Source organism: Plodia interpunctella, chromosome 2 (assembly GCF_027563975.2).
Source record: "Plodia interpunctella isolate USDA-ARS_2022_Savannah chromosome 2, ilPloInte3.2, whole genome shotgun sequence".
Lineage (NCBI taxonomy): Eukaryota > Metazoa > Arthropoda > Insecta > Lepidoptera > Pyralidae > Plodia > Plodia interpunctella.
The window spans coordinates 7912204-7936278 of NC_071295.1; the positions used below are offsets into that span (position 1 = coordinate 7912204).

General features: G+C 32.9%; 1 protein-coding gene and 1 long non-coding RNA gene across 2 annotated transcripts; one reads left to right on the forward strand and one right to left on the reverse strand.

The window, feature by feature from the left end:
- Positions 1 to 12030: 12030 nt before the first annotated feature.
- LOC128678701 (uncharacterized) lies at positions 12031 to 15245 on the reverse strand. The gene is made up of 2 exons (XR_010370220.1): positions 14929 to 15245; positions 12031 to 14627 (listed from the first exon to the last, which is right to left on the reverse strand). It is a non-coding gene; the product is annotated as an uncharacterized LOC128678701 (long non-coding RNA).
- A 4476-nt stretch (positions 15246 to 19721) lies between these two features.
- On the forward strand, positions 19722 to 22966 carry LOC128678686 (odorant receptor 46a). Its single transcript, XM_053760410.2, has 5 exons — positions 19722 to 20769; positions 20851 to 20950; positions 21028 to 21129; positions 21294 to 21449; positions 21623 to 22966. Exons 1-5 carry the CDS (start codon positions 20024 to 20026, stop codon positions 21683 to 21685), a joined length of 1167 nt encoding a protein of 388 aa, XP_053616385.1. The 5' UTR covers positions 19722 to 20023; the 3' UTR covers positions 21686 to 22966.
- The last annotated feature ends 1109 nt before the right edge of the window (positions 22967 to 24075 follow it).

Genomic DNA, 24075 nt, shown 5'->3' on the forward strand with positions numbered 1-24075 from the left:
AATAGAACAAAAATAAAGCAAAAATCAAAAATTCTACCAAGAATACACTTTATATTTTCATTGCATCAGATAGACAAACAAATTCGGAAAGCAAGCCATACGGGCCAATTCTCCGAGAGGTTTTCTCTGAATACGAACACAATATCTGTTTTATTTATGTATGCTATATTACTTACTCAGAAACACTGCCAAACGGTCTTACATGTACAAGTTTGTGCAAAAATAATTTTGATGCCACCATAGTTAATTCTATAGTTATACCATCTACACTATCGATAGTGTAGGCATTATTAATGCTCAATACTACCGAGAGTATCTACTATCGGTAGTACTCAAATTTCGGCACGGCTATTCTATATCTACTGCAAGTCCTCTTATTTTATTAAACATCAGTGGCTGAAAGGTCACTGCCAATAGATAAGGTTTCCGAGATCCGGTCCGCGTTAGTTAATGGTCGGGTTTCGGTAAAAAATTAGGATAAACTAAGATGTATGCGAGAGATTAGTTGAGGATTAGAGAAGTAATAATAATCAATGTATCTGAATAAACTACGAATGGCGTACTTTGCGTAAGTTAAAGTCAAAGTTGACGGGTGCAACCCAACCTTGCTTTCTAAAAAATTTCAAAATTAATTCACATTCTAAATAATCCTTCAGTAACAAATAAAACAACGATGTGACTAAATTCTTTTGGAATTGGAAGCAAACAAAGTTCAATTGTAATTATCACCATAACACGTATACCATGGTCTCATCAGTCAATGTAGAAGTAGCAGTGCTCAATATATGAGCCATAAATTATGGCTTTGTAGAGCACATCTATTATGTGCTGGCTTGACCCAATTTCGTGTTGCTCATAGTGCAGTCTCATTGGTTCTACTTTACACGTCTTAATAGGCTATAATATATAATCATTATTGTATATAATAGCCTATTTTTATTGATAGAAAATTGAGTTAAATAGAGGTTACAATTGTTTTCGATTAATTACAAACATGAATCCAATTACAAGTCCTCACAAATAATAAGCCGATAGGTAGTCGTAAAAGAAATACTTTTCTTGTTAAAAAAACAATACAAATACATAACATTATTCAAAAAAAGACACCTCATAGTGTCTGGTATTTATGTCCCCTTTACGAACACACAGTTTTAAATAACTATTGACAGCGTAAACCATATACATACCTTAGATCTAGTGTATGAAAGTAATTACCATTACTCTTTGTGTCTCGTTCGAGCGTTCAATAGGTTGTATCGGATATAGTAGATATTTCGCGTTTTACTTAATTTTTCCTTTGCTCGGAATTGCGATCGCATCGTGATAACAACGTGACCGAGATGGTTATTGTGTTCCGTACGTGATCCCGAGGGACAGAACAGAACAGAACTCGCTTGTATTGATCTAAAGACTGAAGCAAGATTTTCACAAAAGAAATGAAATTTTGGAATTACATATGGATGAATTTATTAAAAGTAAAAGGTATAATATCGTAAACCAATTTAAAAATTATTAAGGTGGGTCTTATAAGTATCAGTGGTTTAGTGTAAAAATAATAATGGTGTGTGGTGTATAATCTAACACAATTTGATGCACAGCTCATAGACTCAGCTGTCATAAGCACGTATTATAAACTGAAACTGTGTATTCAAGCGCTTGAAGATGCTTGAGGCGAATTTGCTAAATGTTTGCATTGCTGAAAGCGCCAAGTGATGCAGCGGACGTCCGCCGGCGTCGCTACTGTCGCCGCAAGCAACGCTAATGCTCCTTGCACTTAGCCCAATCATACCAAATGCACTTGCCCGTATTCTTGTACATGATAAAAAAGCAAACAAAATGGTAAGATAGTGTAGTAATAGTTGTAGTGATGTCACAACATCACTCAATTTCAGTATTTTACCATTTTGTGAAATTGATAAAAAAATCATCTCTGTTATGAGCGTTTTTCCGAATGATTTTACAAAAATGGTTCTTCGATGCTCAGTAACATTACTCGTATTTTATTAGCAATATTTACTTTTATAAAATATCATAGTAAAAAGATAAGTTTACATGACGGCTCCAATTAATCGTTGCTACTAAAAGGAGTTCAGCAATATCGAAAAGATCGTGAAGAATATGAATGTAAAAGTTAATATGTAGGACCGCACGCGTGCTAAGAAAAAAAGATGGATGTCCATGAATAATGTTAGGTCGCGCACTGTAGTAATGGACACCACTAAATATTACACCGAGGGAAAATAAATTACCCCACTTTTTCAGACGCACAAAAAGCGTTCTTCGTTTTCTCTTTGAAGGGATCTGTGAGTGGAAAAAGTTTAATATGTTACGCCGGACATTGATTATGTAGGTCCGAACACGTGCTGGCAGGTTGGCAAGTTTACGAAAAAATATTTCTTGTAAAGAAATCGGATTTGAAAATCGAATGGCAGTAGTTCTCAATAAGATTGTTCATTTTTAAACCATAGATACTGCTTAGTATTATATAATCTGTGCCATAGGATTACGATTAATTTTAAATTAATTTCCAGAAATTCTATTTCCGCAAGCAGTACGCATAGCTAACTTAGGAGTGTATATAGTTGTATGTGTACACAGTACACAGTCCTTAGAGGAAAGCCCCTTATTTCTTCATTTAATTGTAGTATTTCGTCATGAATTTTAATTCCAAGTTAAAAAGTGTTTGCTTCGCGCATATTTCCTGGACTGCACTAAAATATGCGGCAAGAAAGCTGTTGGTTCACAAGCGTAGATTAAATTGTGAGACTACTAGTTTAAAACACTGTTTCTTAAATAAAACACTTAGTTTTGTTTTGCCGAGTGGTGTTGTGGTTGAAACACAATTTTCCTGCAGAATTGTTCAAAGCGAGGAAAGGAAATAAATATTTTCCTTACAATTAGTTAAATATCACTAGAAAGTTAGATTTTAAGTTCTCTTACATTAATGGTCATAATTGTAATGTAAAAGGATACCTACATGTGTTATTTTATAGTGTTGGAGTGTGTTGGCACTGGTACGTTTGGGTAACATAAAACGCCCATAAAACTTTTGCTACCAAGAATTATTTCTCAAGTTCTATTTTCTGTTTCTAAAGTATTACGTTTAAATATTTTATCATTAAAATAATAAAATGTATTCATTTATGCGAAGTAGGTGTCAAAAAAACCAAACATCCACTTCCCATGCAGCTCCCCAGCATCCCATTAAAATACTTTATTTTATTTTATTCAAAAAGTCATCAGAATATGGCTGTTCATTTAAACATTGTAATTCAATTTGTCACCTTGTAATTCATCGCTCGGAGTGTAATACTAGTCTAGAGCGTAGCCAATTAATAAATGTATTGAAACAAATCCCAACTAGGTAAATAGAGGGGTTCATAGCAAAATTAGCCTGTGAGAAGTTTTAATTGCGTCTGGCACCGGTTTTTGTTCGGAAATCAGGGATCCTTCAGCGCTAAATAGATTATTGCGTTTCAAGTGGTAATTATCCTAATAAGGCTGTATTCAGACTTTGGTTGCTATATAATACACGACTTCTCAAAAGAGTCTTATGTTTTTAGCCTTCGTGTATGCATTCATAAGTATGGAGTTTCTTCGTACCACCGTAATTTTAAAATCTTGATATCTATCAAGTGTGGTTCGTAATACATACATATAGATATGAGTTACCATGATCCTACGTATTATGTATTAACAGCATTATGTATTTCTATGAAATCACTAAGTTTAATGTATAACGGTCAACAAAAAAAAATCTTTATGCCGATTAGCTAGTTAGTAAATTAATAAGTAATGTGTCTTCTGTTACGACTCGAAAAGAACTTTTGTGTAATGTAATGTCTCTCTGATAACAATAAGTCCTAACTATTCTGTACAGTGTATTAAGAGCCTTATATTATAAAAAGTAGAAGTGCTCATTGTTTCATGTATAGTTTGCTGCGGGAAAGCGCGAGCCATTTTTCACTCTAATACAATTTTGATGTTCGTTAGACGCTTTTTGTTTGAACTTTCCTATACGAAGTTTGTTCATTTGTTTGTAATTGTTTGTGTATTAGAAATGATTTATTATTGCCTGTCTGATGTGTATTTTTACGAGAAAATTAATTGTCCTAGTGATTACGTGTAGTATTTGCGTGTATTGTAGTAATTTCTGTTTATTTTGGATAATAATTGTTCTAAAATAAATTAGTCTAAAGTTACTCGTAGACGGCTCTGTGGGAAAAATCTGTTGAAGTGCTAACATTACAATATCCATCATCACAATTTAACTTTATTACTTCGGTAGTGATTAGAAGAAGACGCGAAATTAAATTTTAATGTATGTCCCAAATCTATGATACTTAATAAGTAAAATTTATATTGAAGTTCGATTAATTTCTAAATTGTATTGAGAAGCGATATAGGTGTATCATTTTTGATGTTGCACCTCAAATAGGTAGGTACATGTATATTATAAATATGTACATATATTGATCGATTAAATAACGCTACGCGTCTATGTACGACGTGGTACAAAAAATGAAATAAAGTGTAGCGAAATATATATTTTGCCACATTCTATTTTAAGTTTTCGTTACCCATCGCTCAAATCTAGATCTGACGTGACAATTGGAGGTCGACTGTCTGGAGGGCGAGTCAACTGAACTCTTTATGTTATTTGAATCTATTAATTTCAATTCGACAGGTAAATTCTCCTTTGACACACTGACTTGATACGTTACACAAAATACCCTTTAGTATCTCGTTAATGAACGGGGCCAAGATCCATATTGCTTGTTATTGCTAAAATTTTGTGATTTTAGTATATTTTAGCATATTTATAGAGTTTAGGTAGGTCATCTACGACAAGATATACTTCGATTACTTTTATTCGATGGTTTTACTGTGTAATAATGAAGCAAAAATAATATTTTTTTAGTAACCTAAGTTCTTAATTTGTCTAAATTAATGATGTACCTATCTAAACTCTTTAAAGGTAGGTAAGATACCTTTAAAAAGTTTAATTACATCATGATTTAATATAATCAAAATTTTACCGGTAATTGGGTAATTAAACCGTAAAGTTTTGAAGGATATGCAATCTGTGCATCGAAATAAATGCAAAGCGAATTCACGCATCTCGAAGTTGGTTAAGTGAGACTTCGCTTCTAGAAATGAAAGCTTGCCTACCTTAATGATGGCTGCAGGCAAGCCATTGTACACTGGCGAGCCCGGAAAATTATATCCACTAAACTTGGAAAATTCAACGCATGGACTCCGCCGGTTTAATTTTTCACGCCCGTACACGTATTGTGTAACTTGCTTGCAGTTATGGAAGTTTATAACAAATTTTCTAAGAATTCCCAAGTGCGAGCGAGTATTTTAAAGGCTCACATTTTAATTAGATAATAGCTTTGTTATAGTTTAGCGGTCGGTGGTATGGTTTGATAGTTTGTATTCTCACGTAACCATCACTTCAAATTCGAGTTTGATATTATGATATTTATTCAGCAGCCTAATCCTAGTAAATTTGTTTAAAACTGAGATGACATACGTTAAAATAGCTTTTCCTCAATTACTACGAAGAAATATTCACCAAACTCTTGCTGGAAAAATCTTAAAAAAAACAGCAGGACTTAACACGAAACACAAATAAATCAGAATACTGCAACACTCCACACGCTCAAGCGCGCTATAATATTTTACCGCCATTTTTCTCTGCCGGCTTCTTTTTTAATTAAGTGAAACTAAGAGGCCCTTTGTTTCCGGCCAGTGCTAATTGCTCGCCAGTCAGTCACTTGTCATCAACAACACTTTATTTGCCCACTCGTGTTTATAAGACAAACTTAAACAGCCCGGCTCGTACTGAAATTGCTTTTCTGCGGACGGTCCTTTTGTTTTGTTAGTGTTGAATTGTTTTATTACTTAGTTTTTCCGACGATTGTTTTTCTGGTTTATGTAACTTCTTTGTAGGAAGAGATATATTAGAAGATGAGGTCTGCATTTTTTTATAAAGGATTTATAAGACTATTATTTTATTATTTAAGTGGTAGAGTCTTGTCAAGTTTATTCGTAAAGTTACACTCGTTGCACACAAAAAAAGAGATCATAGCATTACGATATGGCCAGATTGTATTGAATTGTTGATATGGACAGCGAGATAGAGAGATAGAGTGGGAATATAATGTTTGGTAAAAAATAACCTTTTTTTAATCTGACCTGTTGTTGTGTCCCACTGCTGGGCAAAGGTTTCCCTTCTTTCTTCCGAGAATCTCTTCTGATTGCAGCTTGCTGCCAGCTCTGCAGGAAATCATCCAAATCACCTCGCCATTTCACCCCTACGCCTTTCTGGCACCCAGAGAGTAGCCAGTCGGGCCCATCTCATAAATCATGTTCCTAGACATTTTTTCAAATAAATTCATAATAATAATAAATTAATACATTTCCAATAAAACTAATAGACAAAAATAAACGTTTTTGATATATTATTTAGTTATAATAGCATTTTTTTTCTATAAATAGTGTAAATACATTTTCATTCAGATATTCGACTACACCGAGTTTGGCAGACATATTGAGTGGAAATTTCTCGGAATTCAATTACAATGAGTACTTTCCGACGGGCAAGAAAATCGATTAAAAAGTAGTACAAAAACAGATTACCAGCAAAGCCTGTATGTGTCCTGTTTAGTATGCATTAATCACGATCGGGCGAGCCACCGTGATTGAAACTAAATCCCTTAGGAAGTCGCTCCACGGGAACTGATTACTGGTCGCCAGCCACTACTACCTAGATTAGGATATTTAAATGAGATAGATTTCCCTACTACACGCGCGTACTTAGTTAGTCACGCTGTTTAAACTTTAGCAAGTTTGTATGTAGTTCAAATTTTGTCCGGTGGCTAGTAAATGAAAGTTTTGGGCTTAGGATTATTAAGTTTATTTTTCAACACACTGTATCGATATTACGGCACTAGTGTAATTCGACGAATACTTGACGTCGACAAATATGACATTTACCTATATCATCATCGTATTAATGACACATGTGAAAATACACGCTTTATCATACATAATGTACAGTCTACAGACAGCCACAGGGGCTCAACAAAAACATTGTTCATATTGATACAAAGTAACAAATATAATAATTACAAACTATAAAATAAGATTTACCATTAAAATATGTTTTTAATTTTGGGTTTAGTCAAAAGCTTAGCATTTCAAAATGATTCAATTTTCAAAAAAAGTTTTAATATAGCAGGTGTGGTATACTATTATAAGGATGCAAATTTATCAAAAGAAAAATATACTGAGACACTGGAAAAGTTACCAAAAGAAGGATGGACGTATTAGACAGAAATGCATGACTTACATTGGCACTTTAAATGGTTAATAGCATATTTTTGAAATACTCAGATAAATACTTCGCCCCCTGCAACACACCCACATGACACTAAAATTCTTATTAGTTTCAATTAAGACTCAAATTAATTTGGAAAACCCTTACTCTACCTATACAATAATTTGATCCTTTTATAGTTCCGTATTCAACCCATTTTCAGTAATTTATTTAATTGTTCCATGTTTTATTCTTAACCTGTTCTCAGATTGCTGCAAACTTAAATTAAACGACTATAAGTAACAAAATTAGATATGTTCTTGCATTAGGGGAGGCTATTTTTGAAGCGGTGAAAGCTGTAATTAACGAAGACTGTGATTCGCCTCGAGGAATGTTTCACTGTAAGCCCTAAACATAGTCGTGCGCGAATCTTGCCACGATTTTGCGGCACGAAAATGATAGAGCGGGTGGGTGAACATAGGTGTACAAGATTAGTATGAAGGTCGCTATGTCTTACCAATAAGGTTTACAATGGCAGATAATATATTAATCTAAGAAATAAAATGTATTTACAAAATGTTAAAATCAGATTCTTTCATGCAGTTATAATTTGATTCATGCAGTCAAAGACATGAAGTTTAGAGAAAATCATAGATAATACGAACGAAGCATTTGCGTTCCGCACCGCGGTGCTCGCGCGCAATTCGGGCGTGAGTCTATTTGGTGGTACAGCTGTTTTGTTTTACTGTTATTATGCGGGCTGAATGGAAACTGTATTATTGAGGAGATTATGATGATGCTCGTCTGATGATGACTCCTCAAGTAGGGCATATCCAAGCAACGTCAGTTGTTTGTTGTCTATTGTTTTATTTATTTTTAAGCTTTTATTTAATAACTAACTAGTTAGTGTGGATCAAATCTTGATAACTAAATTGAAATGTCGTTTTTGAGTCAAAATATTAATGACAAGCTGATTGCCGTGACTTCCTTCACTGGGATTCTCTCTCGCTGAGAATCAATAACTTTAATTCTGAAAATTCTAAAAGTAATGTCCTAACACAACTGCAATGACCGGAAATTAATATTTCAATCGAGTACACGGCAAATTCCTCGCCAAAGAGAATAACCATTATACAAGGAGCTTTTACTTTTGCAATATTTCCTTTTAAGAGGGGTCAAATTGAATAGGAAACCTCATTTCAGTGTTATATCCTGCTAGATTTGAGTCGAGTAGATTAAAACAATGGACGTGTTTGCAATTTCGAAAACGATGCAACCCTTTGGGCACAAAATATAGAAAGTGCAGATCAATATACACTTGTCAAAAACTAAGATTGATATTGTATTGTTTAATACTTTATTACGTAGTGGGATTAATATCTGGCTATGCAGCTGTATAGTTTAGGCAGTGGCCTGAACAGAAAGAGCAAACCCAAGAGAGTATGTGTACTGTATGACTACAACTTTTGACTACTCTTATGTTAAAGTTGAGCGAGTAGAGAAGAAACAAGTTTTCTATATAATACATTTTGCCACAAGCTTTTATTGTCGTCAAGAGAGATTTTGTGGCATTAACGTCTGACAAAAAAAACACGTAAACAAAATATTCAAGTGAAATACTGAGAAAAAAGTATTTAGAATGTTTAAAAAGGAGAATGCAGATTAAAGTCACTCATGTGCTCTCTTATTATTTTGTGATTAGGGTGCGTTTTAATTGCAGGGGTTGGTATGGGGTGTGCGCATGAAAATCTTCCAATTTCTTGGAGGCCTCGGATACCGCACTAGGATCATTTGTTGCATACTGATATAGTTAATCTTTTACTGTTGAATCTTGTTCAAGTGAAACGATTTGAATGGTTATGACTTTATTTTAATATAGAGTAGGTATGTTTATAGCAGAGCCTTCTTCTTTACGTGTCAATGCTCTCCAGTGATATTTGAATTAGATTTTCCCGGACATGTGTAGTGCCAGCTGACAGCTCTGTCGGTGCGAGGGCCAAGATTGACAAACATTTTTTTTCCAGAAAGTATTTTTTTTGGTACTTCAAGGCAGAGGCAAGCAATATTTAATGTTTTATCTATTAAGTTAGGAGCATATTTTTTTTGTTTTTAATTTAGTGTCAATTAAACCATTTAATAAATAAATTTTTAATAAATAAATTTAATCACAGATATAAAAAAAAATTAAACCATTTTCTACTAATCTATTTGAAGAGGGAAGCAAAAATCAAGATGTACGACACAGAGTTTATATAATTAATTTACGAGTAATGTGCAACGTAGTTGAGTAATGACATTTGTGTAATGATAATTAAGCGAGTTTTACCACACCTATTCCAGTTAAGTTTGTTATTTGCTCGCTAGTGATTTCATATTACAATTGCGAGCAAAATTTCATGGCCATATATTCGTAATAGGTGGCGCCACCTGTGCTCCGATCTCATTAGCAAGCGAATTCAAATCGTCGTCAATTAAATTTGGTTATATCGAAGCCAGTCACGTCGAGCGTTGTGATAATTGCTAGACTTAAATAAATGGTCACAGTTAGATACGTTATCACAGTAATATGTAATGACTAATGTGGAAGTTATGGGTAATTTCTTGAAATGTCTGAGTTCTTAGTTTGGCAGTTAAATTGAATTTTCGAATGTAGCTCAAATAAATTGTGTTGAAAATTTTACTTATTACTCCTATTAAATGGAAGCACACTTCCGAGATAATTTTATTATGAAAATCATTTATTTTAGGTGATTTCTTCTAATATCACTTTATTTTATGTTCATATTGTTGTTGTCGAATTTGGTCATAATACTATATATAGCACTTCCATGGCCTTTAGCCATATCAGTCTCAGAGTTGTTTGTTTTAAGAAGATTCGTGTAATGAGCTGAACCATTAAGGTTTTGTAGCTAGCGCCCCTTTTTCAGGGCTGACACTATGAGCCTCGATCATATTAAATTTGTTTATGTATTCATTTTTGGTGATGATTTGTTTTTTATGGCAATATGTTATCACCACATAGTATATAACAAATGCGCTTCCCACTGTCTGTCTATGTATGCATGGATTTTGATGCGTGTTTTAATAGATAATGTTATTCCTGAAGAAGGTTTTAGGATTAAGTGTTTGTGTGTGTTTGTTAAGGTTCAAATCTGATTAGTACTTTCATTATTGAGTACCAAGATTAATTTATTTTATTTATTAATTGTCCAAAAATTTAATATTGTATTTACATATTGGTTTAGTCCATTGATAATACAATTCAAATCCACGATTAGTTCTCAGCCAGATAACATTTCAACGATAATAAACAAGGATATTTATATTAATTCCGGTTAGACCATAAAGTCAGAGCATATGATCTAAAAATCACGACTTTTTGAGAACCTAAAGAGTATGAATTTATAAAAAATATTTCGTGCTACTTCTTGAATAAATTCAGAGCCTGACAACCCTAAGTATAGCGCGTGCCATCTCTTTGCATATTAACTAGTAACGGACCAACTTTTACCATTGTTATCTGTCACTGGGACGATCCTTTTGCGTTATGTTCCCGCTGTTTACTGGACCCTTAAGGTTTTTGGCAAGTCGTACGATTTTATTCTTTAAATTATATACAGTGTTTTATGTTTTTTATTGAAATAAACAAAAACCGAATGTTTGACGTGTTTTAACGATACATCGGGCCCCGCGTGCTTGAAGGTAGGTAATTTATAGATAGGTACATATAAAGCTTTTACAAATACGAATATAGTTTTAAAATAATGGGAAAACTAATATTTAATTTTTCTTTTTATCTATCTGAAAGAAGACATTTTGCAGATTTAAAAAGACTTCACAAAAGTCCTTAGTCTACATAAAGCGAAATAGAATGTTATATTCAAACGTTAGTTAGATAAGAATATATAAAATATATTTAGATTTCCAAAAAAAATCCATGCTACTAAAACATCTACGGGTGTTATCTTGATAGATGAATTGTACTACAAACTTAATTAATTCCAAGTTTATTTTTACAAATACTTATTTGTACTTACAATTTTTACCAAAATTGTTCAACAATTATATTATTTTTAGTGCTATAATGTAACCAAGGCTCAAGTGGAACTTGTTTCTGAGACACGCACTGGTAATGGGCACGCTCATTAGCACTATCCTGGAGCCACAGATTACAAAACGCTAGATATTCTACTTCTTTCGAGTTGAAATATATTTGTTGTGCGGTTTGTTATCTGTGGCAGGATAAAGCTAATGACCAACTTTTTTAAGTTATAGAAAAAAAAAAGAAAAAAGCCGAATAATATTGAAGTGAAACAGAAAAAGTTAAGCATAGCAAATGCATTTGACAGTCTTCCGCGAAGAAATTATAGGGTAAACCGACAGTCATTGGACAAATAACGATCATTATTTACAAGTCTTGAAATATTTGTAATAACATTATATATTTCTTTATGAATTTTAGGTGATATTAAAATTAGAAGACATGCACTAACGTGTAAATATACAAAAATACATATATATTAAGGCTGATTTCATTTTATAAGAGATTTAAAAAAAAGTAGCTGATACCATAGTCATTGGACATTTTTTTAAATTATTGGACAAGGACTATATAGTTATTGGACAGATTATAAAAATCTTTTTTATCTTCAAAATGTCTTGTATTCGTCTAACGGGAAGTCTATAAAAAAACACAGTGTTCTAAAACATGTTTTATTCAGTAACATAAACTATGTGTTACAAAAATAATACCTTTGTTAGTTATCATCTATACCTAATTCTAATTAGTCTCAATAATTGGAGATCTTCAAATAATGCAAGGTACTTTCTTACTTAATATCAAATCAAAGAAAAATAATAAAATATCCTAAAGTTAACAAATTATATGCTTCTAAAATTTATTATTATTTTGGTCTTGATATATTTTAAATATCGACAAAGCTTCTTCATCTTCAGATGAACTATTATTTTCCTCTAAATCTACGTTCTCTTCTATGCGAATAGTGTCATCATCTTCATCTTCTTCTTTATAACAATTATGACAAATAAAAAGGTCAATCAGAATGTCTTCCGGTACATGCTGCTTATGCTTATCAGGAATACACTTCACATGAAAAATACAGGAACACATGTCACAGCTTAAGCGGTTAGTGATTTTAGTCACTTTTAAACATATTTTACACGCATTTGTATTTGAAGTTTTGGGTTTTACCTGGTTGTTTAAGTTTTCCTTTTTCTTCATCTCTTTTTTTTTGTTTTTTCTCCTGTCTTTCACATTTTCTTTGGTCTTTTATTTTCAAAAGTGACTCTTTTTTTTCTTTTTGTTCTTTAAACATGGCTCTATATTTTTCTGATGTAATAGCGAATGGGAATCGAACAGTATTTCTTTTACCTTTTCTTTCTGGGGTCTTAGGCATAGTCAAAAACGGTGCAAAATTGCTATTTGAAATTATTTTAAATGCTGGGCTTTTATCTTTTGGGCATGATGCATTTCTAACTATTATGGCTTCTGAAAGAGGGAGGGTTATAGAACTGTGTTTTGATGGTGTCACATATACAGGCATCTTTGAATGGTCTTCTATTACTGTTTCTGTAGCTCCCTCTGTATCGTTATTATCAAAAACTACTGGATAACTATCCAAAGTACCTATATTTGAGGTATTGTTGCAGGGTGTATTTGTTTCAATAGACTTACTATCGAAGCCTGTCTCTATTTGTGGTGGTAAGATATTTTCACTATAAGTGTGAGAAAAATCTATAGAATAGGATTCCACTTGAGGGATAATTGGAACTTTGGATTGTGATTCTTCGTGGGAATTGTCATTGCTCACTATTGATCCGTTTTCAGTCGATCGGATTGCGCCGGTATTTGGTTCAATATAAGACGACGTGCTTAGGACATTCGGGTTATTTTCAACATTGCATTGTGGATTTATAAATGCTTCATAAATACGACATAGTAACTGAAAATTTTCACCGGTAATGTCACAATTAAAAGTTGAATTAGCCAATTCTGCCAGTTTTGTCGGTCCTACTATCTGACTAAATTGTAAAAAAGTAAGATTATTTTGCTGGATTTCACAATTATTGATTTCAACCTGTTTGTTTTTATCACTTCCTAAACACTTAGTATAATCGATTGCATCGGGATTAAATGGCATCAAACCACAAGCTCTAAATCCGTTTATTAACGTTTCAGCTTTTATCGATTTGTTCAAAGCATCTTCAAGAATACCAGCAAAATTTATCTTTGTTATTGTCTCTCCCGGATTATTTATTAACCATGTTCTTGCCGCGTCTTTCCATGCAGCCTTGACGGGTCTAAACACAGAAACATCTGCGGGTTGTAATATTCGTGTGGCGTTAGGATATAAAGCTATTAACTCAATTACTAACTTCATATGTGAGATGGGTTTTATGTCCATCTAGAAAATAAATAACAGGTAGTTTTATGCCTCGTCTTTGTAAATATGGATAAAAAACATTGGCAATATATTCAAAAAACAATTCCGACGTCATCCATCCATTATCGCTTCGTCCAACGCCCCAACCAGTAGGTATCCCTTCTGCTACTTTTTGGGGAATTCTTTGGTATTTATATACTACCATAGGTGGGCAAGTTTCCCCGGAGGCTGAGAACGTAAACATGACTGTTATACATTCCTTAGAATTATTCGAGTCAATGTTGTAAACATTTTTCGTCCCTTTAATAGCCAAGACTTTACCAGTTTTTGGACAAAGCTGAAAACCGCTTTCGTCACCATTGAAAATCCGAGAAGCTTCATTTAGAATGTCAAAAAGGCCTACTTCTGTTAAATATTGGCGTATTTCTTCAAACCACTTTCGGATGTCTTTCTCAGAAACACAGGCACTTGACTGAGTGACACCTTCACTGGTGCGGGGAACAATATCAGGGTGTCTTTTTAAAAATGCTTTTACCCATCCATCCCCTGGATAGTTGTCCTTAAATGGATTTGGTCGGGGGTTTTCTATAAGGAATTTGTGTACGCTTCGTTGAAGGTCTTCTATTTTCAATGGAAACCCTTTCCGCATCAACCGTTTAATCCACAATTCTAAAATAGACTCCTCGTTTTCCGTTAAAACAGGTCGTGGGCCAAAAGATGTTTTGTGATCCGGATTTTTTAATTTATAGTGAAGAGTAGACTTTGGCACACCGTATTTTCTGGCTATTTCACGTATCTTTGGTTTATTAGATTCTTCTAACTCCTGGAGTGCTAAATTCAAATTATTTGTATCGTAGTTTTTCTTTTTACCTTTAGGCATCTTAGTTTTCAAGATTTATCTGCAACAACAATTATTGGACATATATTATGACAGTCATGGGACAGCCGTCCAATAACTGACAGAAACCTCCGACAAAGCTAAAAATGCAGACACGACCTTATCAACCTTAAAGCCAACATATAGAAGTATCAAAATTGTTTAAACTTTTTATTACAAATAATCATAGTTATTGGACAGTGTCCAATATTAGATTATTGTATAAAAAAATATATAGTCATTGGACAGTGCAAAATAACCTCAAATAAGCACACCTTTTTATTTAAAATGATGGAAATAAACAGTTTAAGTAATAATCTTACCGCTTTACAAATAGCTAGAAACAGGAATTCTTCGGGCACGGTAATATATCTATCAAAACAAACTTTAAACCTTATATTTTTCTTAATTTTTACGCACAATTACCACCTGCCACGATGTCCGACCGGAAATGATTTTTTTGTCTTTTTACTGCTGCCATCTGTGATAGTCGCTAAGAACTATCACAATAACAAAGGTCATGAGTCCATAATGCAATTGACAGATGGCGTGTTTAATCAAACATAATCTTAATATTAATGTGTAAAATGTAAATGTCCAATAACTGTACGTTGTCCAACGATTGTCGGTTTACCCTACCTAGCTAAAAAACAAGACACATGTTCATAGAAGCAAAGCGCTACTAGAAATTTTGAAGCGAAATGTCGTATGTTGAATAGTCAGAAACGACTTAAATTGTATCTTCTTTGTGATGTCTCTGTTACTATAATGTTGTAAACGGAAGGAAAAATTGTATATTGCATTGTATATTATAACTTGCATGACTTAAAATCTCTTTCTTTTATTATTATTTTAGTTCGCTAACTGACTGAACAACATACGGAATGCTCTTCTCATTTCCTCCGCAAACTAGATTTCAACCTCCGGTGGAAAGCAACTCTTAATAAATAAAATTAGAAGGAGTGTAGAAATTCAGAATTCAGGAAACCAAGGAAGAATGGAGAAAATACTATTTTTTTTTAATCAATTGTAAGAAAGAAAACATTTATTTGCCAAAAACATGAGTACAAATATACAAATCGATGTCAAAATGAATTAAACCTACATGTTTTACCGAATATAGGTATGCAAATATAAATAAATAAAAAGAGGCATGCTATCCACTACAAATAACAAAAAAAGAATTATAATGTTCACTAGCACTAAATTCTATCCGAGTCTATCATTAAAGAAATCATTTAAAATATAATAACATTTATAAGTTAATAAAGACTTGAGGTGCTTTTTAAATAGATTTAAATTTAAGCTTTTATATTGATTTGGAATTTTGTTGTAAATTTTCGGTGCCATATATACTACATATTACCGAGTAAAGCAGTTTTTGATGGGTGCATGCATAACGATAGATATCTCGATGATTCCTCAATACAACATCAGCTAGACGAGGGAATAAATGAGCATTGGTTTTCACAAATGTTGCTACCTCAAGTATGTAAAGTGACGGAAGTGTAAGAATTTTGTGTTCTTTTAAAAACGGGTGACAACTATCAGTGCTTTGGAGTCTAAACATTGCGCGAATAGAGCGTTTTTGCATTTTAAAAGCTTATTCGTCGAATTGCCCCAAAAAATGATTCCATATCTAAGTATTGATTCCACTAAACCATAATAAGCTGTAAGAAGCGCTTTTATGTTTAATTCATTTGAGAGTTTAAATAGTACAAACGCCGAACTACTAAGTCTTTTACTGAGACCATCTATATGGGTTTTCCAATTTAATTTAGAATCTATAGTTAGCCCTAGAAATTTTGTTGAATCAACTTCTTTCAACACATGGCCTTGATATTGTATTTTATAATTTTCCGTATCAAGCGGTCTTTGACTAAAATGCATTATATAGGTTTTGTCAAGATTTATCTTTAAGTTATTACTACCATTCAATTATGGATGTTAAAGTTGCATTAATATCTAATTGATAAAGATTTACATCATTACATTTTATTGTAAAATATCAGAGGTAAATATGATGATATTATATCCTTCTTTGTTTTGTTTAAAGTCAAGAACCAACAAAATAGAGCGCACACATTAAATTTGACTTAGAATCGGAACACAAACTTGCGAACATTTTCGATTCGTTTGTGTTTCTGAACGTGGCTGTAATGAACAAATATTTTGTAAAGACCCACTTAGGCCGGTCTCCAGCAGAACAGAATATATATTATGTGTAAAGCGATAATGGAAGGAAATATTATACATTAGAGAGCAATTAAACAATGCAGTGTGTAATACAGAAAGCAATGGATAATTTACCATTATAAATTAGGAATTTGCGAATACAGATCGCCATTCACATATTCTTTCTCCTTTTAAACATATATCTCACTCAATATACTCAGCTTCGTTTAGTCCATTGTTCCATTACCCTTCGCCTTTTCTTACACTCTCAATTTATCGAGATATTAGGCTGTAAGAGATTAGACAGACTAAACAGATTTATCAGTTGACTCTTCTCAACTGTTAATTGAACAAAAGAACAGAGCTAAGTTGTCAGTGAGCATGGCTAGGAAGACTGTTTCTTGCGAAAATCGCGAATCGGATAAGTTTAAGTGACTCTTAAGTCACAAAGTTAAACATAGCCAGACAAAACAGACGTGTGTAACAATATTGAATTGACTACGCAAACTCAACTATAATATTGTCTTTTCTTCATTGGAGACCAGCCCTAAACAAAAACCATTAAATCAAAAAGGCTCCCGCAATTAACGTTTTGGAATTACAAGTTGAATGGAGGTTGTATAATTCAAATCGTTCATTATATAGCGAAATTCTCGGACGGGTTGGATTAATCGCTACAGTCTGTTTAAAAATGCAAATTATTTGTTCTGATGCGGCTTCTTTCTCGATTTGAGTTGGGAAACTGGTATTAATATTTAAAATCCCGGTGATGTGTGTGTTGGATCAATGATAATGAAACATGATACAAACAGAATGTCTGTTATAGAAAGCTTTAAGTAACCTATATGATATGGGAATAGGAAACGCCGTTGATGTAAAGCAAAAATATAACGTAGCACGTAAAAAAAAAACATTCAAATCTTGATTCGCAGAAATCATTTACTCTATTTTATAGGAAAGGTAAAAAATATAAGACAAGATTTATGATAATGATATTAATATTTCTTTGCACGCGTTTAACAGATGAATCAGGTGGAGCAAGATAAGCCCCAAGCAGCGAATCCTTGACGTCGCCCCATTACAAGAGAATACGCTAGAATTATTTTCAGCCTGTATCAATCCAATGCTGGGTTGATATAGCCTCCCTTTTTACCGCCACTTCATACGATGCTGTGCCATTCTTAACCAATCTCTTTCCCGTGACCCAAACAATGTCATCTAATTAATTATTACCATCAAATTAATAATAAATAATGGATTTGTTAATATATATATTATTTATCATATTTAATTTAAGTATTATCAGTTTTCACACTGCAACTTCAATGAGTTTCTGTTGTACTATACTGATAAATATTTACTATGGTAAAGTGCAAACTGAGAAGAATGAAACAAAGAACGCTGAAAATCGAGGGTTCGTAACGAACTGCCTCAGGCAAGCTGTTGTTGGAATAAAGGCAATGATGTTACCTGACAATGGTGTGAATACACGGAATGAGTATTGTTATTTTCTCGGTAGTATAGGATGAGGATGAACGTATAGTCAAGTTATAGAATAAAGTACAATATACACACAAGTATATATTTACACTATAAGTATATAAACAACCGATCTAGCGCTAGTTTCACTCACTAAAGGTTCCAAAAATTAGTTGTTTTTGTTGTGTATAATAAGAAGCAAATTTTTAACCCTTAGTTAGTAAATGAAATCATTACTTAATAAGCGTTACCCTTAGTTAATAAGCGAGACAAACTAACTTAAAACAATCTAATTTTATGGGGTATATTGTGTTTTTTTTTTTGAAATTCTTATAGAAAAGAACAATATTCCCATACAGCCAGTATACATTATAAATAATGTGAGTAAAGTCTGCGAAGTTTCCGAGTAAAACAGAAAGAGAGAATAGGTAATGATTCTAACTAAATAGTACTTACTGTCCTTCCTTATAATTAGGCACTGTCTTTGACAAGTGGAGCAATATACTGTTAGAGGCAATAGTTTATGCGAAATGTTTATAAATAAGGTATGAATGAGCATTGTTATTTTCTTGTTAAAGTTTGTCTACGACCAACTAGAAGTAGTTCGATATTGTGCACTTCTTACTCGATGACGCAAAATTAACTGTACTAGTAAATTAAATAAATAATCAATAAATGAAATACACAAAATGATTAATTGAAATATTGAGCGCTTAGAGCAATTTATATACCGAAATTCTTATGGGATCAAAAACAATTCAATAAAACGCAAATTAATTCTTTATAAGTACCATTATTACATAACAGTATTTTATTATTTCGTTTGTGGTACATGTTTCGTTTGGTGTAACTATGTATATATGATTCTATTGATAATTATACTTACTTATCCATCTTTACTTCTATAATATAATAATTCATAGGTACATAAACTCAAAAACTTCTCAACCAACTGGATGGATTGATTCAGTAACAAACAAAAAACCACAAACAAAAATGTCTTAATGATTTTCAAATGTACTTAAACTGAAATCATCCTAGAAGTCCGTTAATTAAAATAATTTTCTGAACCATTTCGTCGGTAGACGCCACATCCACTAATTGCATCTCATTTTAAAAAATACCGGTTCCTGCAATTAACCTACATCCATTTGCGGCACGTGTACATTTTTATATAGGACAAACTTAATTGAAAGGAAAAACTTAAACTTCACAAAAGTTGCTACTTTTATTCATCTTCAAAAGGCTTCCAGCATTGAATATTTAAAGACAATAGTCACTTCATTCTTTATAATTAAGGAAGTGCATTTTTCTAAGGCCAAAAGATAATCACAAGATGCGGCTGGTTTTTGTAATTCCGATGTATTAAGGGGCAGCGTGAAAGGAAACTATTTTTCTCTTTAAAAAAAAATTAAACTGCAAAAAAAGAAATAGTTTATTTCTACCACGTAACACTTATTGGTATGCGTAATTTGGGATCTGGACTAGACCTAAGCTAGTAAAGACCTGTTTTAATTGTATATCAAGACGCCAGGACTTGGACTCCAGAAGACTCGTCAAGAATTACATTGATAACACATCAAATGGTGAGACAATTGCAATTTTCAAATCGACTTCAGATCATCCTAATAATATATATAATAATTGTAACCAAGAATATATAAATTTATTCCAGTGTCCTTTTAATAATTATTAAGTAGCGGTGTAAGTGCTGAAACGTAGTATTCAATATTTGTTCCAGTCTAGTAAAGGCGAGTTAGTGACATGGGGGCATATAAGCAAATAGATTGTTTCAACACCAATATCAAGTTCTTCAGATTTCTAGGGCTTTGGCCAACCGACTCAGGGAAATATTATCGTTACTATGCATTATCTTTCATTATTTTCTTTATTGTCATTTACGACTTCGTTTACACTATAAATTTCCTCTTTTTACCAAGAGAACTGGTAGTATTTATCGATGACACCATGTTATACTGTACTGTTATTTCAATAATGACGAAAACATTTACTTTCTATTTATTACATGACAAAATTATTGAAATTTTGTCTGTTTTGGAGAGCGATATGTTTCAACACGATTCCGACGAAGCGAAAACAATTATAGCTGGTGCAAAAAAATTAACCATAAAACTTTGGAAAATCATAACGACTTTTTCTTTGGTAGCAAATGGTAGTCACATTGCTTCACCCATACTGGCCCATTTGATGACTGGAGAGGAACTTGTGTTACCAGTGTTTAGTTGTGACTTCCTTCCTATAAGTGTTAAAAACCTATTGATTTATCCTTTATATTTTTACCAGTCTATAGGAATGCACTTTCATGTGTTGTACAATATGACTACCGATGGTATGTTTTTTGGTTTGATCATATTGTTGATTGCGCAACTGGATATCCTCGATCTAAAGCTACGAAATGTTACAACAAGTGATAAATTTAATTACGAGAAAGAAGATGAAGCGATAAGAAACTTAAACGACTGTATAATACACTATGATGAAGTTGCTAAGTAAGATTTTAGGATCAATTTGCTTTTAATGTTTGAGTCATAATACGCAAATTCATATCATGTAATTTGTCATAATTTCAGATTTTGCCAATTAATACAAGATGTGTTCAGTGTGATGTTGTTTGTACAATTCGGGACTGCTTCGATGATCATATGTCTTTGTCTTTTTCGTCTCACTTTGGTATACTATTTATATTCTTTTCTTTGGTGAATTTAACATCGTTGTTGAAAGGAGGATAACTATATAATATTTCACAGCCCGCTTCCACGGCATATTACGTGTACATAATGAGCTACGTATTTGTGATGATATTTCATCGAGCTGTTCCATGCTGGTATGGAACTCTGATCATAGAAAAGGTAAGTGCCTTGTTTTTGCTTTAGATTTTGGCCTAAGGCCTGAAAAGGTAATCAAAATACGCGGTTAGTCCTAGTAATTCCGATGTATGATGACACACATGTACCTACAAATATTTCTGCCATAAACGTTCTTTAGGTGATGTATTCTCATTTCCCTATTTTAGAGTACGAGCCTTGGTTGTTCTATATACGACTGTGATTGGACCCCAAGATCGGGACCATTCAAGAGCAGTATGCGATTATTTGTAGAACGAGTGAACAAGCCTCTTATCATCACTAGTGGGAAAATGGTCATGTTGTCGCTGAAGACATTTACTTCTGTAAGTAAATTTGGTGCATTATGTACGTTTTTTTTTTAATATATTCAAAAAGTTTAATACGTTAGGTTAGGTTACACACCATTTTGTAATTTGAATCGTGTACAAGATTTAAAAAGTTGGAAAGCGATCATTTTTCAAGGCTTTCGATTATAATTCATAATTTTATTTTACAGATAATAAACGCAGCTTACTCCTTCTATACACTGCTCCGGCATATGCAATCACGCGAAAATTAGATTGCAGGTAAAGGTCATATTTTTGAAGTTGCTTATAATCTTTATTCTCAACATGATACAGTCGATTATTTTGTCAAGAAAGTGATAATAATAAACGAGGGCGTCGTCTCCTGTTGGCTGGCAACACTGGGTGTTTATCGACCAATCATGATCATTCTATTTGGTATTGCAATGGCAAAAAAATGTAGTTAGTTTAAAATCCGTTTTCTTTACTTTCTTGACGGACTGTACACATTTATATTTTGTTTCTCTACTCTATCACTATAATAATAACCCTTGTTCACTTTTTGAAACACTTTATCATAGATTTACGCGCGCTCTATTTCAACTACTTAATTATTAAATAAATACCTGGGTGAACAAAATGGAATTTTTGTGTTCTCATTTCATCTTTCATATCACCTAAGTGATTATTGCGATATTATTTATTTATTTTACTTGATTAACAAAAAATCATGAAGTTACAGGTTGTTATATAGAGAGAAAATACCACATTTTGAGAATTGTAATAGACTTTTACCAGTCTCATTACATATTCAATATGAAAAAAAAAAACTGAAATTAGACTCATACGATTTAAATATTTTTGAAACGAAAAAAGTTCAAAGGTTTCTTAATAATTATAACATTTTTTGATATAATGGCTAATATGGCTTATTCATATTTTTGGGCAAAAATTACTAATCATTGTAAGTGTATGTCGACGTTTTAATTAGAGAATGATTGATGACACTTTAGCAAATTCACGCGAGATGATTAAACACTTTATACGAATTATTACGCAAATAATGGTGTGTAAATTATAATTAAGATTAACCTTGTGATGATGTTTTATTACATTATAAATGTATAGCCAAGATATGTATATCAATAAATTCCTGATTCATGACAGTGCGGTGAGACACATTAGGAAACAAATAGTCGTTCCTCACACGAGCAGACTCCGAGGGTCGAAGAACAAACGTCACACACAAAGATCGGGGACAATGGGCCCTCCAGCAGTTCATCTATTAGCCGCCGCGGTAATAAGGTGTGTTTTTGCCGCGCAACCAAAAAGAAAACAATGATTTTGCCCGTGACTAGATAAATAAGATGTCCGGACGTGACGAGGGTACCATTACAGTTTTTATGGAATCTTTCAGTGGGTAAAGCATCTCTCAGCCCACAGTCCACCTGCTTCTCTTTGTTTAGGACTGAATACATTGTTAATGCACAACGACTAAGGTCAGATTGTGTCGCTGAAAAGTCAGATTGTCGCTTTCTAGAGGATTATTCAATAGCACCGAAATTACATTTTCAACAATTTTTTTAAATAAATAGCAAAAATTAACAAAATACCACAAGAGATATGTTACACTAGAAAATATTTTATTGCCTAAACTTTAATAGTCCTAATATAATTTTCCATTATAAAATATTGTAAGTAGTCACAATTTACGAAAAGGATTTTGGTAACCACCGTTTTCTTTTTAGCAATTCGTGGCAACTGTGTTGATGGAACCAACAACAATTTCTCTCGCAGTGTGTTTTAGTTCTCGTTATAAATTGAATGACATTGATAAAAATATATATAGCTAATGAAAGGATATTATATGCAATAGTGGCGCTAGTGTATTGGGCTTGGTCCTGTGAGAAAAAAGAGAATAGAGTGTCGTGAATCTTACCAGATTTATGACTCTTTGAAACGTGATTATTGCCGCGCAATCGTAATATTTGTTTTGGGGAAAAAGGATAAAAATCGTCCGGACACATCCGAGCAAACGATGATTTAGTGGCTATCGCAGGATTTATAGAGCGGGCCGCCCAGCCCAGCGACTTCAATGAATAATAAATTGAAGATCTTTTTCGATATTATTGATACTTCGGGTTTCTTCCCGTGATGTATGGTCGGGTGCGAATTGAAACCCTTTTATTAAAGCATATATTACAGGACGTCTCGCGCTTGACACTGAATAATACGCTCCTTGTTGCGACAATTCTTTCTGTGGCTCTTTTATTTCGGCTTTTATTACGTTTACTGTGGCGAATGTCGATTTTAGAAATTCGATTACAATGCTGAAAAATCACTTGACATTGATTAACAGAGAGTTTTATTTGTGTCGATGTGAAGAGTAAGATATAAAAGACATAACGTTTTTGATCTGCTTGTTATCATCCAGTTTTGCTTGTCCAGACGCTACGCATATTGAAAATTATTAAATATTGTTTGTCGAAGGCTCGTACTTAAGGATAAAAATAAAGAGAGATTCTAAAATTAACTTTTAGCGTGTAACTTTAGAAATATTACACTATACGTAATGCAAAGGTACGTATTTGATAACGGGACTTAGCAAGAAGAACCATTTGTCTTATAAAACTAAAATAATATCAAGAATTGAAAAGATTGAATA